The following is a 17,193-nucleotide window of genomic DNA, read 5'->3' on the forward strand; positions in this document are numbered from 1 at the left end:
CCTGTACAAGTTTGTCTTGTAAACTGGTGCTCCTGGACAACAAAAAAACAGCAATTTTCATCACGTCTATCACCTGCTTAACATTAGCTGTGTTTATTTATGGCAGACTCGCGCTTTTGGTTTCCGTCTTCAGAGCAAAACATAACTGTGATAGGTCAACAATGTCACCATGACATGACTGACTCACTGTCACAGTTTCTTCCCCATCACTAATCCACCATCAAGGCAGAATCCTCTTTAGAGAAATATGCCTTGCAAAAGGGTAGGCTTCTCACAATTAGGCTGGCCTCCAAATGATAAATCAGGCCTCCAGTCCAATTAACCTCACCCATTCTGACTTTTAACGAGCTGTCTAAATTCTTTCTCTTTTATTGTAAGAAACAGTAGGTCACAATACAATATAGCATTCAGAAATTCAAAAGGATATGCTGCAGATTAACCTTATGGGATTTGGAAGGAGAAAATGTTATTCCACTTATTCTGAATTATGTCTGTGTGATTGAGTAAAACATAAGGTAATCAGTAAGGCTTGTGGCCGAGTGGCTCTAGCCCCAAGATGTGATGAAAACCTTAGCTCTCTAATTTTTAATCAGTGCAGCTAAAAGCAGTTTTTTTCTCGAACTACACACATATTCAAACAGATTCCAAAATGTCAACATTTGATGATGGATATATGACCAATTTCATATTTGACTAGTCAGTCCCGAGTACTAACGAATTCTTACCTGCCCAATCTAGGAATGAGATGCAGTCACCTATGACAACAAGCCTGTAGAAGAATCCTTAAACAGTGTGCATAAGGTGAAAGAAAAGAAAGATCATAAATGATAATCCTGTTAGGCCTGGAGATGTTGTCAATTCATGAAACTGAATCATTTTAGCCAGTGCGGCGCCTTGTCTCCACAGAACAAAGAATGGTTTTGGCTGCACAGTTGAAAGACACATCAGAATGGCTTTATTCTTCTTGGAGAGAAAACTGTAGTTTATATTGAAGTTCTTTTCATTTGGAAGAAGATTTTCATTTCAGAAATGCTTATTCCATGTGTGAGATTATCCTGAATTCTCTATGTGATTTGGAGTACAAGGAATCACATCAGACATAACTTTACTGATCGTACAGCGCAGAAAAATAATTGTGTTAGGGAAATTATTTTTACATTGGCTAGTTTTATTGGTCCATTATTATCAGAGGATTTTGTTTAAAAGGCCTCGCTTACTATTTGCTCAGTATCTAAAATGCTGTCAATGTTTATATTTTCATTGTATTTCCTAATTCTGATTATTTACCGTGCGATTTTTAATGCAATGTTTTACCAATGCTTTCCATCTGAGATATTTGTAACTAATCTGTTTTCAGTGATTGAAGGTGACCGTTTTTCCACTATTTTTTAAATTCATGTTAATGTTAAAAAGTATTTATTGAGCGCACTGCCACCGATTGGTTTCCTGGCGCTAGAGTAGACAGAGAACGGAGCCTGAGGGCGTGAGGAGAGGGTGATCAGTGATACGCTTGTTTAAAAAGCCATGTTTTTAAAGCTTTCCTAAAGGACATGAGATCCGGGCATGATCTGATCTCAAAGGGGAAGGTGTTCCAAAGGCGAGATGCAAGAACAGCAAATCTGCAGCCACCAGAGCGTTTGCGTTTGAAGGCAGGTGTCTGGAGGAGGGCTTGGTGCGCAGAGCGCAGATTGCGGGAGGGGGTGTGCCTGGTGAGGAGATTGTCTATGAATTTAGGGCTTTTGCAATGGAGAGATTTAAAGATCATGCAACCAGTTTTAAAGGAGCAACGTTGGGCCAGGGGGAGCCAGTGAAGGTCCCTAAGCAGAGGAGAAGCTGAATGCCATCTGGGTTGCGCAGTGATCAGCCTGGCTGCATAGTTCTGGACCATCTGGAGGCGCTTTAAAAGATATAGGGGTAGGCCTAGCTATATAGAATTTGCATTAATCCAGGTGGGACAAAACCGTGGTAATCACCACCTGGGTCATGGCTGCTTGAGTGAAGAAGCGTCGCACCTTCCGGATTTTCCTGAGCTGGAAGAAACACTTGGAGACCACTTGACCCACTTGACTTTTTAAGGAGTGGTCGCTGTTCAGGGTCACTCCGAGTGTCTTTGCGGCAGTGGTAAGGGTAGGGGCTTTGCCCATATCAGATGGCCAGTAGTGAGGGCCCCCCAATTTGGCACTGTCCCCTGTAAGCACCAGCTCGGTTTTTTCCAGGGTTTAATTTTAAGTGATTTTGGTTCATCCAGGTTTGGATGAACCGCATGGTAGACTGGAAATGAGAAATGGAGAGTGTGGAGTTGTCAACCGTAAAGAGCAATTGCAGGTCGTCTGCGTAGTTAAATACTGATACCTGCATATCTCTTAAGGCCTGGATTAACGGGAGAATGTAGATGTTAAACAGGTGGGGTGACAATGATGAGCCCTGAGGGACTCCACAGGTTATGGACCGTTTAGGGCCGACCAGGGTACCAAGACGGACCGACTGGTAACGATTCTCCAAAAAAGACTTCAGCCAGCAGGTAGCTAGGCCCCTGATGCCAGCCTGGTTGACACGGTCGATCAGTATGTCATGGTCGACCGTGTCAAAAGCGTCCGCCAGATCTAGGAGCACCAGGGCCTGAGGGGAATGTCTGTCAGCGCAGTCACGGAGCGAGTCTAGGACCGCAACTACCACTGCTTCTGTTGAGTGGACAGGGCGAAAACCTGCCTGGTGGGAATCTAGACAGTTTGAGCTCTCCAAAAAGTTGGACAGATGTTTCGCAACATGGGCTTTCAAAACTTTAGCCAAAAAAGGGAGCAAAGAAATTGGCCGGTAGTTTGCCATGCAGGAGGGGTCCGCCCCAGGTTTCTTCAGGAGTGGGATGACTGTTGCCTCCTTAAATGCAAGGGGTACTAAGCCGGAAGTGAGAGAAGTGTTCAATAGGGTATGGGCCGGCGTGGGGACGGAGGACAGACATTCTTTGAGGATGTAGGGGGGGCATTTATCAGAGGGTGCCCCGGACTTGACTCTTGTCATTAACTCTAAGAATTGCTCAGAGGTCATAGTAGGAAACCTGTTTAGTGTATCCTCGATGGTGGGGGAATGGTGAACAGAGGGAGTAACGCTAGAGGAACTGGGAATGCTCGCTTTGATGTCCACAATTTTATCAATAAAATATGTGTTGAGGGCATCACAGAAGGTCTGGGTTGGAGCCACCTTAGTGCGGACGCTGTCTAAGTCAGTCAGCTCATTTAAGATTGAGAAGGTATCCTTCTTAAACAATGTAGTTATGTTTCAGTTTTCTCCTGATCTTTTGCTGCAATCCATTTTAATCAATATGTTTGCTGATAGTTTTTTAGTGTTTCATTAGTTTGGAAAGCAACATCTTTTTACCATTTCATATTTATTGTTAACATTTAAATTTTTACCACAGCTTTTGAATCTTCTAACAATTTAAATTATGTTTTGTTTATTTTTTCTTACTTCATTTTCTCTATGAAGTACATCTGGTATGCACTTTAAACATAGTTTACATCTTGTTGCTGAATGTGGACACTACCAGCGCACACTGTCTTTGAGCTATGATTGTCAATCTCTCGGTCCAAATATCCAAAGGTGAGCAATAGATCCGCTCAAGGAAACCAGTGAAGTTATATGGATTGAACAGTGGACCATTTCCCAAAAGCACTACTTACGGACAGTTTTTCTAGCTGAAGTAGATCAAAAGCCACTTAGAATTCTGAATATGGATCTAAAGGCAACTCCTCATTCTTTAAAAAATTTATTTTTACCACTGAAATGGTATTACCTACCTTGATGGATTGATAGGGGAGGTGCTTTCTTTTACAACAGGAATGTTTTAAAGGAGGACAAAAGAGGGATTCTTAGTCATGAAAATGTTTTTTTTAAATGTGTTTCCAATTCATGTTTATATCACAAACATCTGTTAAATCTATTTTTAAGTTCAGTATGTAATAGTGTCCTGCAGGCTACAGCACAGTTTCCTGAGTGGAACGAAAGGGGCGCTTTCAGAAACCCCACATTGAACTGAAAGAGTGAACTTATCACTGGCTGGAAGTTTCTGAAACGTAACCGATATGCATAGAATAGAAAATGTGCACCATATAATACAAGAAATGTGTCCAAATACAATGTATGTCAATATTCGCATACCATTACTACGCATGATTTTAGTGCAATGTTTTTACTTAGCATAAACCATTACTTTGCAAGTTTTAACTGTGCATGCATTTATAACGCCAATGGTTATAAATTTACTATGGTTTATGCTAATTAAAAACATCACACTAAAATCATGCTTACACTACACTACCTTACACTACTTAAACACCACTACACCACCCTAAACCCTAATACACTACCCCCTACATGACCTTCCCCGTTCCTGGACCCTACACACTAACAATACACTTCACAACCCCCCAACACAACCCTAAACCCCTACCCCCTGCACTACCCTCACCCTTCCCTCAGTCCGCTCCCTACACTACAACACTACACTGCATGACACCCGACACTACCCCAATCCCTAAAACACTACCCTACACTACACAAACACCACATCACTACTCCCCAACAATACCCTTAATGACACCGACACTACCCTAAACTCAATGCACTACTCTACACTACTCAAATACAACCCTACAACCTAAAAGACTGCCCCCGCACGACCCAAAAAAACTACACTTACCTCTCTCTCCTCCGTTGTTCCTCTCTTCTCCGGCTTCCAGCGGCTTCCAACGACATCAGATCTGCACGTCGTTGTTTGGAAACGGAAGCGTCTTCCAAACAACGATGTGGATAGCGCATACCATTACAACGCATGCTTTGTAACAACGCTTGCGATGTAACAACTTGCATACTAATGGTACGCGTTGTAACATCGCAAGCGTAGTAACGCTTGCAAAGGAATGGTATGTGCACTAGCAGACGCGCTCTAAAGGTCGTTAACCATCCAAATAGCTTTTCTTTGAGGGCAATGTTTTTACACAAGCTATTTTATTTCTGGAGTGGAAAGATAGTATTGCTTCCATGCAATACAAAATATTTAATTGCTGATGTTAGAAATTGGATATCTAGTTGGCAGATCTACACCCTGTCCAAGTCAAGACCACAATTCTAGTCAGGGTAAGTCAGATACACAACATAAATTAAGCTGTGCTCACCCTCTGGTAGCATGGCACAGAGCAGTCAGGCTTAAATTAAGAGGCAATAAGTAAAGTATTTGTGCATCACTTTAATTACAGTAACACTGTGAAAACACCACAAAAAGACTCCACACCATTTTAGAAACGTAGAAAATATTTATCTGAGTAAAACAAGACCAAAACGACAACAATCCAATAAGTAGAAGTTAAGATATAAATTTTTAAAGCTTAAATCCAAAAATAGTGCTTAGAAGTCACTAGCTCTAACATGCTACTTGAAGTTGTGCTAGCCCGGGGTCTAATCTAAAGTTCCAGGCTGACAGCAATGGAGGGCTGGCTGGATACAAGACCCACGTAAGACCTGCTGAACAAGTACCTTTGTATGGCGTAAGCGTCGACGTCGAAGACTCGATACGTCAATTCCAATTCATGCAGTTGGGTCGCTGTGTCGAAGTTGAGCCTCGTAATCAGTATCAAAGGATTGGCGCTATATCGAAGTCAAGCCTTCCAGCAGCGTCTTCAGATGAGCGCTGAGTTGTCGACTAACTTTGCAGTCTGGATCCACGTTGACGTCGAATCAGCAATACGTTGGCGTCAGAGGGCACTGCTTTGCAGCCGCGGCCCGTGGAGGGAGTTCCGTGGGGCATAGAGGCGGGGCGGGGAGGGGCAGGGTGGGGGGTGCTAAACACCAGACTATGGATAATTGGAGGTAAGTAAACAATTTAATGAATAAAACTAATTTCGTAGCGCGCCCTGCATTGCAAAATATGTTGCAGCGCCACTACGGAATTCGTTTTATTTATTAAATTGGTTACTTACCTCCAATGATTCATATTCCGGTGTTTAGTACCCCCCACCCTGCCCCTCCCTAGCCCCGCTTCTCTGCCCCACGGAACTCCCTCCACGTGCCGTGGCTGCTGCTTTGGTTACGATCAGCAGAATGGGGTCACTGTATGGATTTTTGCAGAAAGCAGCTTTTTGCAGAAAGCAGCTGCAGAACCCATTTATGAGGTCCAGGACTGGAGCTGGCACATCAGAGAAGGGTGGGAGAACAGGAGGCAAACCTACAAGCCCTTTAAGAAACTTGGGGTTAAGGCTGTAGAGACCAGGCCCAGTTCTTCTCACTGATGTTCAGAAAAATATAGCAAAAAAAATATTGTCACACATAAATATCGTGTGAAAGAATTTCACTGCCAAGAATATCGATTTTAAGGTAAGTAATATTGATTTTAACGATATCAAAATCATTAATAGAGTTTACAAAAATACCAATGCTAAGAATATCGTTTTAAAATATTTTTATATATTTTAGTGTGTATTTAAATTGTATAAGTTATAAAATGTTTTTTAATATAGTTGTTAGTAGTTTTGATTGGGACCTTATTTTGATGTCGGTCAGAAAGCCACTTTCCATGCAACATGGAAGGGTTACATTCCAAACGCCGAATGACAATGTTGTCGGTCAGAGTTTAAACCGGTGGGGGAACTCAGTTTCAGTTTCCGCCATCCGGATTATGATGTTAGTTTCCGACAGCTTTTCCATGTCGGCCTTCCCGACATGGAAAGGCTATCAGAAAGCGACTTTGAGGCCCCTAGCAGGGCCCCTCTGGCCCTTTGGTTGTGGCCCTGGGGCCTGAAAATCCCTGTACCGTGTGGCAGGCACCATCAGGTGCCTGCCGCACGATGCAGTGATTTACACAAACTCCCATTTCTCTAGGGGAGCTTGTGCTGCGGGCGATTTCCCCCCACCGTACAAGCTCCTATAGAGAAATGGGAGTTTCCAACAGCGCCATGTGCGGTCGCATCAAAATAAGGTGTGTTGAACCATCGACCTATGGTCAGGTGGTTCTCACACAGAAAAGGTGTCGGTCGGAGGCAACTCCGACTAACATCGAAATGAGGCCTTTTGGTATATTTTATTTTTCGCGTTTAGTACCCTAGCAGGTTGTAATGTTTAGAGGGATTAGAGTGGGAAGTAAATTAATTATAACTACTTAATACTCCATTTTGTAATTAATATTATTATTTAATTGATAATTATTTGTTAATTGTATAATTAATTTTATTTTTTTATTAACTTTGAGGTGTGGGTTGTGTGTTTTGTAGGGGTATAGGCTGGGAAGTAAATTATCTATAATTAATCATTAAATCGTTTTAATTAACATTAATTATTTAATTGATAATTAAATATGATAATTTTATAATAATTTTTTTTAATTATGTTTCAGTTTGTGTGTTTTTATGGTTATAGGTTAGGAAGTAAATTAATTCAAATTAATTAAAAATGAATTGTTAATTTATATTAACAATTTAATTGACAATTAATTATGTAAATTGTGTAATGCTATAATTTTTGTTTTGTGAATGTTATTTTTATATGAGTAAAGTGTATGTATGAAATGGACTATAATAATTCATTAATGATGTTATTTCATGATATTTATTAAAATAATAAATAATCATGTAAAATATATAAATCAGATATTCTTTATGTTATATATTAGATGTGAGTTGTGGCATTTTTTTAGGATTCAAGGAAGTGAAGTTAATTAAGTATGATTCATTTATTATAGTTAATTATTAATTATATGTTTTAATTGACAGTTAATTATGAAAATGAAGCAAATATTATTTTTATATTTTATTTATTAAATGTGCGTTGTTTGTTTTGTATGGCTAATGGGTAGGGAGGTATTTAAATATAATTATTTTTGTAATAGTTAATTATTATTGATAATTTAATAACTATTTAATTATGTAACATGTGTAAATAATAACATTTAAAGATTTCATTTTAGATATATGTTGTGTACTTTGGAGAAATATAGGGTATAACGTTCTTTATGAAAATTTTCCATTTAAAAATAGTTCATTAATGTTTCATAAATAAGTTATTTATAATTGTGTGTGTTGATTTTATTGGCTTTTTAAAATGTAAATACCATTGTATTTATTGGTTATATTAATTTGAGAATATAGTTTTGTATTTTATTTATAATAATATTTGTAATTATTTATTATATGTATTAAACATTGTAATTCATGAATTAAAAAAGTATTTAGATTTATTTACTTATTTATAATTTATTTTTGCTACTTAGTATGTTTTTGAATTTTTTTTCTTTTGTTCAAGTTAATTAGTCTCTTTAATTTTACACTCACTTGAGTGGGAATAGTACATTATAGCACCTCCGCTATCCAACACTTTCCCTACTGTTGCACTGACTGGAGGGGCAATAGTAAATTGTACCCCTCTGCAATCCAACACTTTCCCTACTGTTTCACTGACTGGGGTGGTAATAGTAAATTTCACCACTCTGCCATCCAACACTTTCCCTACTATTGCACTGACTGGAGTGAGAATAGCAAATGTTACCCCTCCGCAATGCAACACTTTCCCTACTGGAGCACTGACTGAAGTTGAGAGAGTAAATTCTACCCCCTAACTCCACAATCCAGTACTTTCTCTAATCTTGCACTGGCTGGAGTGGGAATAGTAAATTTTAACCCCTCTGCAATCCAACACTTTTCCTACTGTTGCACTGACTGGAGTGGGAAAAGTAGATTTTACCCCTCCGCTGTCCAATACTTTCCCTACTGTTGCACTACCTGAAGTGGGAATAGTAAATTTCACCTCTCCGCTATCCAACACTTTCTCTACTGTTGCACTGACTGGAGTGGGAATAGTATATTTTACCCCTCCACTAGCCAACACTTTCCCTACTATTGAACTGACTGGAGTGATATAGTAAATTTTACCTCTCCTGAGTATAACACTTTGCCTACTTTTGTATACATTGTTGCGGGAATAACATATGTATTACTTGTAAAATTTCCTAGTCTAGTTTATATTGTTTAAATTGATATTATGTTTTTGTTTATTTAAAATTATAATGTTCATAATTAATAATGTTTTAATATATAATGTATTTGTATTAAATTGTAATTTTGTATTTTTTTTATTTCTATTTGTTATTAAAATAGTTTGTTTTTAAATATTGTATGTTATTGGATATATATGCAGTAGCGGTCGGCAGTAGGTGTTTCTATAGGGCGGTGACGTGGGCAGGAGGAGGGGCAGGGTGGGGGGAAATAATGTATGGATTACGGAGTTTTACAGGTAAGTAAACATTTAAATACATAAAACGAATTTTGTTGCGCACACTGCATCACATTTGGTGTATATATGTATATCTATTTTTGTTATGTCATTACATTAAAGAAAATTGCATTATAATATACGTTACAATTATGAATGTAATAATATTTTTAATTTGATATATGTAAATAAATATACATATATATATATATATTAATTTCCAAAGGCACAAAGTCAATAAAGTACGCTCTCAGGGCAAGAACAGGCAAACACCGAAGATTTCTTTAGTGCTGTTTATTCCACAACGCGTTTCGCCGTGAGGACGGCTTGATCACGTCGAAACGCGTTGTGGAATAAACAGCACTAAAGAAATCTTCGGTGTTTGCCTGTTCTTGCCCTGAGAGCGTACTTTATTGACTTTGTGCCTTTGGAAATTGATTAAAGTCGGCTTTACTCCGCCGACACGTACGCCACCTTCCACGGGTCACCTGGGGTCCAGAAGGAGTTTTTCTGTGGAACTAATATATATATTAATATCTATGTGTGTTTTACATTTAGAGAATAATTATAATTGTTATATTTTTTCAAGACTACTATATATATATTTTATTAAATTATTTTTATTTCATATATTTAATGTTCACTATTTAACTTTATATATTTAAAAAATATATATTTTACACAACATTAGTGACAATTATATATTGTTTGATATTTTCATAATTAAAATGATAACTATAGCATGACAATATTTTTGACATTGTTATTCATGTCACAGTATATTTGTATGGGGTTATTTTGGGGGGCAATATTTTTTAAGTGAACCCTTTTGGTCCCCAGGCGAGAAGCAGCAGGTAGCAGGCCAACAAAGCAGAGAAGGTAGCAAAGTGGCAGTCCCTCCTGCAGCACAGCCATCAGCAGGCAACTGGCCAATGCAGCAAAGCAGTTAGCAAAGTGGCAGTCCCTCCTGCAGCACAGTAGCTCTTCTTACCGGCAGAAAGTCCTGGATTTCAGCAAAGTACTCCTCTGGTGATATCAGGGGTTCAGTACTTATATCCAAATGTGCCTTTGAAGTGGGGGAGACTTTAAAGAGGCCTTTGAAAATCACAAGGTCCCTGCCTTTCCTGGCTCCAGACTCACTACAGGGGGTTTGCCAGCTCTTTGTGTGGGCACAGGAACAGCCGTATTTATGTGCAAGTGTCAGCTCCTCCCTACCAATCTACCTCAGGAAGGCCCATCGACCTGGTAATCGGCCATCAGAATGCAAATGTCACACCACAGCTCCTTTTGTGCGACTGTCTAGAGGGAATGCACACAGCCCAGCTGTCATCCATCCCAGACGTGTATTCAGAGGCAGGGAGAAGCACAGAATGGATAAAATAGGAAAATGCTAACCTTCTAAATGTTGTAAACACAAAACAACAATAGGTGGCTTTGTGATTTAAAACGTTTTTACTTTTTCTTGAAGGTCATTTCACTCAATAAACATGATGTCTAAATCTTTCATACTTTTGATTCAGTCACATTTCAAGCTTATGATTTCTTTACAATGAAAGGAGAAGATACTAGCAAGTAATTCTCAAATAAGCAAATTGTTGTTAAAAACATTGTTCTCAATGTGAAAAGAAAAACATAGATTTAAGAATAACAACAATACAAGAATTAATACAGAGGAAAGCATTAAGTATTCAATGTTCCCCAGTCCTGCAATTGAAGGGCGAGAGCGATAAATTGTTCAACTGACGCCTTAGGTATACAATGCGGGGGTCCAGGCGTATCTAATATGGGCTTGAAGAAATTGTTTTTTGCTAAAACCTAATTTGAGTCCTCCATATTGATGTGCGTTGTACAAGGATCTCCCAAAGGTAATGGTATACTCTTTCAAACCCCAATTGTTTTACGACTTATCCTCAGGACAAGGGCTGAGTGAACTCTGAAAGGTGAAAGGGTAATATTTTACTAAAACATAAATGAGTGAAAAAAATAATAAGAAGCACTTTCCATTCGAATTGGCGTGATAAGATGCATCAATTGTACCTTGAAGAATGAAAAAGAATTGCATAGTCTTTGGCAATGAAACGGCATTATCGATGTTTAAAAAGTGGAAAAAGAAATCATCTTGACTCCAAGTGGTAACCAGATTTTCTGTTGATGAAACTGCAAAGGGACAAATATATTACCTCATCACTCTAAAGTTCAGTTGCTTCTATTATAAGTGTGGAGACATTACATGCTGTCACAAGTGATTTACCTTAGTCCAATGAAGGTTTGTTTTTTGGCTGCGGAGTGGGGGCAATACGGTCTTCTTTGTTGGCTTTGTTTTAATCTAGAAAATAGGGGGGAGAGAAGGCCTCATTATTTAAATGTCTTCTTTACTTGAAAAGGGCATTGAACAAAAGCATGCAATGCGCCTCAGAAGTTGAACACTGTCATTTGTTTCTTGCTTGCCCTGAGCAATATATGTATAATCGACTCTCATGCATTGCAGACGTATTTAGGCTTTCCATCAGGATACATGCTGAAAGTGTGACACATGGAGTGTTACCTTCATTGAATACGGATTCTTTTTGACGGCAGCATCAGGGTGGAAATGTCCTCCTTAATAGCTTTGTTTGATTCTGGAATGAGGCAAAGGTTTCGTCCATAAAAAAATAAACTTAGTAGTTAGATTTACGGCGCGCTTCGAGGAAAGGCATTCTGACAAAAGTTGCAATTTCTGATTCCACATGTTATGTATTTGGCTTACTTGTAAATGTGGACCAAAGCGTCACATCTTTTGGTGCGTGCTGTCTCGGGGTTTCGAGACATTGTAACACATGCATTTTGCCGAACTCTCTATTTGCGCATTAAGGCAGAGATTTCAAAGCGCTTCATGACCATGTTGCTGGACTCATTTAGAACTGGTTATTAGAAAAGGTCAATCACTGGCTTGCGTGGTGAATAGAGCACACTAGTCTTTCGTGGGGCTAGGCATGTGGCTTTAGCGTTCTTGAGGTTTGCCAAACAGACTTTGTTGCACTTACTATTCAAATGCTGAGGCTCCGTGTCTCGCTTCTAGTGGCGTGTTCCAACTCCAAAAAATATCTGCCTGCTTCAGTGGCTGATTAAACACCAAAATCCAATTTGCTATCTTTTCCCAATTGGAAGTGAGACTTTAAAGGTGTTTTAAGGCATTCTCAATGTTAACATGTGGGAGAGATAGGCCTTGCAGTAGTGAAAAACAAATGTAGTAGTTTTTGATCCTACCATGCCACTACACCCTTCCCATAGTCCTGCCTAGGGCCTACCTTAGGGGTGACCTATATGGAATAAAAGAGACGATTTGGGCCTGGCAAGTAGGTTAACTTGCCAGGTCGAAATGGCAGTTTAAACTACACTCACAGGCTCTACTTTGGAAGGCCTGAGCCATGTTTAAAGGGCTACTGAAGGGGAAGGCCACCCCAGTTTGGACCCAGCCATATGCAAATCAGTCTTGACCCTGTGCCCCATGGGAACAGCCCAGACCGAACTGCCCGGCCAGGTCATCCCTGGTCTGGAATCAAGCATCCTGGGACCGGTTTCAGGGTATGTCACCCTTCTTCAGCCAGGCTAGTTTGAATCCAGTGGCACAGTGAGCAAGGGACTAACGTCTGGGAATACCCATCCCACTTAGGGTGAAAAGTGTTACAGCAAACAAATGGTGGACGGAATGCTGACAATGCAAACATTCTCCCCCAGTCAAAAGATCTGGGTTAAATCAATCGTTCCTTTGCCCACTACGCCACCCCAGTTTGGACCCAGCCATATGCAAATCAGTCTTGACGCTGTGCCCCATGGGAACAGTCCAGACCGAACTGACAGGCCAGGTCCTCCCTGGACCGGAAACAACATCCTCGGACCAGTTTCAGTACCATTTAATTAACAGGTTCTCGGCACATATAATGCATTTTACTAGGGATATATAAGTAAATTAAATATGCCAAAGCTACAATGTTTTGAGTACAGAGCATATGCACTTTAGCACTGGTTAGCAGTGGTAAAATCCCCAGAATTCTACAGCCAGCAAAAATGAATTCAGCAAAACCAGAGGTAAGAAGGCAAAGTCAGGGGAACCACATCAAGGATGCCAGGTCTAAAAGCTGACTATTGGTATTTTGAGTAGTATCTGGTTATCTGATGAACATGTATAGCTTGCTTTCGAAGAAACATTTATATATATGTTCTAAAGTATTAGAATTCATTTGTATCAATGCATTCATGTGTTACCTAGCAATAATAGCTACATGCATTTATTTGCGCATTAGGCTGCATATAGTGCCTTTTTCATTTCACAACACATAATGACACAGAATAAATTAAACCCAGCTGTCTAATGTAGTTAGCTGGATATGTCTAATGACCCTACTAGCGTATATTGCCCTATATTAGAAAAATGCAAAATAAATCCCTAAATATGCTGCTATTGTGTCCAGAATGTAAACTTTTCTTTATTTCTCCATGAGAACATGTTTTGTTTTGGACAAACTCTTTCCTTTATTCCCCCCAAAAATAGGCTGTGACCCAAATCAATTTGCCTTTGTCTCTTAGGGTCATATTTACGAAAGCCATGTGTCATGTTTGTGCCACTCAACATGGTACATTCGTAACGCAAGGCTCTGAGTCAGATTTATGAAGCCACGCAAAGCCACATTGTGTGGCTTTGAGTGGCCTCATGAATGCTGAGTAAGGCAACGCAGTGCAAATCGCTGCATTGCCTTACACTGCACAAGGGAGGCATTCCGTGAGCGTTGCGGTGGGTGTTCCCATGCAACTCACATGGGTTTTAACCCAAGGACTTGTAAACCTGGGAATGGGTCAAAATGTTACGCCTTCCCAGGGCAGGCGCAACAAGAAGATATATGTGTATCTCTCCTCTTTTTTTCCTCTTTCAATGTGTGCTGCATTTTTCAGCACACACAGAAGGAGAAAAACACCTCTATGGATTGTTTTCTTGCAGGTAGCTGCCCCTTCCTCAACAAAAACAATTCTGCCTACAACACAGTCACCCTGCGTATTAGCGCTACTCTGCCAAAACGCATCAGTGCAGGGGAAAAGACAGGAATGCACCCTACGGGTTGCATAAGGTGCATTCCTGCCCTTTCACTTTGACGAAGGGTGCGCCACTATTCCCATGAATTTGCCCCGAAGTGTACTTAGATGTTATTCAAGGACAAATTTTAACAGCACCTTTTCGTATTCTGCATAGGCATGCATTCTTGTTTCTTTATTGGTGATGTATTGTTCATTTAGAGTTTTTATATTCTTTTTAACCTTTTAGCAGGTGATTGACCTATTTTATTGCCTAGAATGGCACGCTTGCTTCGCCTCAGGATAGTTGGATTTGCAATGATATCAACAATGAATTCAAGCCTAGGGGTGTACTAGGCACCCCCAGACAAATTGCATTGAATCCTTATGCTGTAGGCGCCCGCTTCATAGAAAGGAGTTATAGGTTGTTTCATTGGTTATGTTATTGTATGGAACTTTGCACATTTATACTTGAAATGCCAAATGTTTTATGTATGTTTTATTTCATGCGCTTTTATGGCTTAAAGTCGAAATAAAGTTTAAAGTAAGTAAGTATTGTGCATCATTTTCTCTAATCACTAAGCCTTGTATATTTTTGTTTCAAAAGATCTTTGATAAAATCGCTATCATGAGCTGTGGAGAGCTCATTTTCTGTGGCGGACATCAGGAAATGATAGACTTCTTCAGTGGCTGCCACTACGAATGTCCTCAGCACTCTAACCCATTTGATTTTTTTGGTATGTTTTCCACCTATTCAAATGAATTTGCACGCGCTATTTTCTTTTTCACCAATAAATATTGTACTTGTGAAAACTTTGATATTCAAATTGATGTGAAATGTAGCAGAAGTTAGTGTTGTCTTAATGATAGTGTTTAATTAAGGGAATTCAAATCCTTAGTTAAATAGAAAGGTTCACTTTAGAATATTGCAGCACCACCATAAGTTGATACAGCCAATGGTAATGATCCATCTGTCATTATTTACGTACAATCTGGGGTTGACAGAGTAGCCCATATTGACAGGCCCTCAGGGTTGGACTTATTTGTTCAATAAAGGTGAATTCAACACATCATGTGCATTGCTTATAGTTGTATTTAAAGTTTTACGATATTAGTGGCCCTTAAACTGTTATGATGTAAACAGCTTTCACATTTTTCAATGTTTTACTGTTGTTGTTTATATTCGTGGCACAACAGGCGTTTTAAAAAAAACTAATAATAGGATTTTCTTCAGTTCGAGTCCATTGGACCACCCTAACTTCTGTTTCGCTCTTTTCCTCACAGTTACTCTAACCTTGCAGACCAATTGCAACGCGATAAAGCCTTAAAAAGAAACCCATCAACTTTAAAGTTAACATCAGTGAACAAAAAAGCGTAGTAATTGAACTGGGGTACACCAAGTGGCTGATGCAATTTAGAGCTAAATATGTAACCACTGTCACCATTGCAAAGGCTTACTTTCCATTTCAAAGGATGATATGGTTGTGGCAATCAGTAGTAAACTTTTGTTCTCAACCATGCAAACTCCCTGGGCACAGTTTGGACCCTATAAGGGATAGGTGTTTAGAGTTATGGAGAAAGAAACACAAAAGAAGGAACACAAAAGAATACTATCTCTGAAGGTGTTTATGCAGCGTTCATACTCTGGGGTGGCATTTGTGACAATACTGTGTCTCTCTTCCAAATATAGCATTCCAACAGAGAGATGGACTAACAGTGGCCAAATGAATCAGTAGACAACAGAATAAGCAGACAACACCAGCATGGTACACCTACGTGGAGAAAACCAAAAGAACAAGACATTAAGGACAAATCAAACGGCGAAAGCATGTGTCGTAAAATGACGATTTGTTTGTCCCCAACTCTGGGAAGGCAACCCTTATTATCAGTGTAGTAAATTAGGTAATAGCCAAAATGCAGTCAAAACTACCTTCTTTTTGGAAAAGGCTTGCACTTCTTTAGCCAGGGAATGGGCGCATTGTTGATGAGTGGGCCACTGTAGAAACATACAGTCTCCTTGAGTTATTAGGTTTATTCGAAGTATGTTGTGCAGCGTGGGGTCTCCAAATGTGGCTCTGTACTTGGACGGATGCAAGGGTGAGTGGAGCAGCAAGGTCTCCATTCCAACAAAGAAGGAAGTATCAGGGTGTAGTGGGAGGAAGAGATGTCCCAGAAACCTGGCCAGGCAAGCTGCAATGTAGGAGTGGGACTAATGATTCAAAGTCCAAGACTTGGCAGCAGGTTTCCAGCCACAATGATGAGAGAAAAGGCAGAAGCAAGGAAGGCCCAGCAGTGAATTGAGTCTAAACATGGACACAAACAGTCTAGATGTGATAGCAAATGGACTGCAGGAGCAGTACCCTTCCATGTATGGTAACAAGTGGGAAAGGATAAACGTTTGCTCTGTCTCAGAGGCAAGATCTGAATGTCTCTGGGCAATCCAGGTGGCTAGCCAAATTCTTTAATTAGATACACATTTATAGAGATCCTAGAGGCTATCTCTACCTGCACTTGTACAAGCAAAACCTTTTTATAAGTTTGCAGCAGCAAGTCTCTGGGATGGTACAGGGCCAGGAAGCACATATGCCGAAGCACCCTCTCTCCGGCATGCCCTCAGGTTCTCAAGGGTACTGTGTGTGGTAGAGCGTAGCTAGGCCTTACAACAAAACAGCAGCAGCTATCACTCCAGGTAGATCATCACAAGAAGGGAGAGACATTGGCAGCAGAATCCTTTTGATATTCTGTTCCCTCAAAGGATGATTGTTAGAAGGACCATCCAGTTGCAGCAAAAGGTAGGGATTTCAATGTAGTGGCAGTCTGAGCACCACACACAATAACTTTCTCCCATCCGAAAGAATACATTGAGCTCATCAAGTCACAGGGCACCAGACATGA

General features: G+C 39.9%; 1 protein-coding gene across 1 annotated transcript in view; it reads left to right on the forward strand.

The window, feature by feature from the left end:
- The window catches only part of ABCG5 (ATP binding cassette subfamily G member 5), a 131,057-nt gene that overhangs the window by 42,367 nt on the left and 71,497 nt on the right, over window positions 1–17,193 (forward strand). Inside the window, exon 7 of the mRNA XM_086927799.1 lies at window positions 14,906–15,035. Coding sequence (XP_086783925.1) covers window positions 14,906–15,035 — 130 coding nt within the window. The remainder of the gene's footprint in view (window positions 1–14,905; window positions 15,036–17,193) is intronic.

Source organism: Lissotriton vulgaris, chromosome 6 (genome assembly GCF_964263255.1).
Source record: "Lissotriton vulgaris chromosome 6, aLisVul1.2, whole genome shotgun sequence".
NCBI classification, from domain to species: Eukaryota; Metazoa; Chordata; class Amphibia; order Caudata; family Salamandridae; genus Lissotriton; species Lissotriton vulgaris.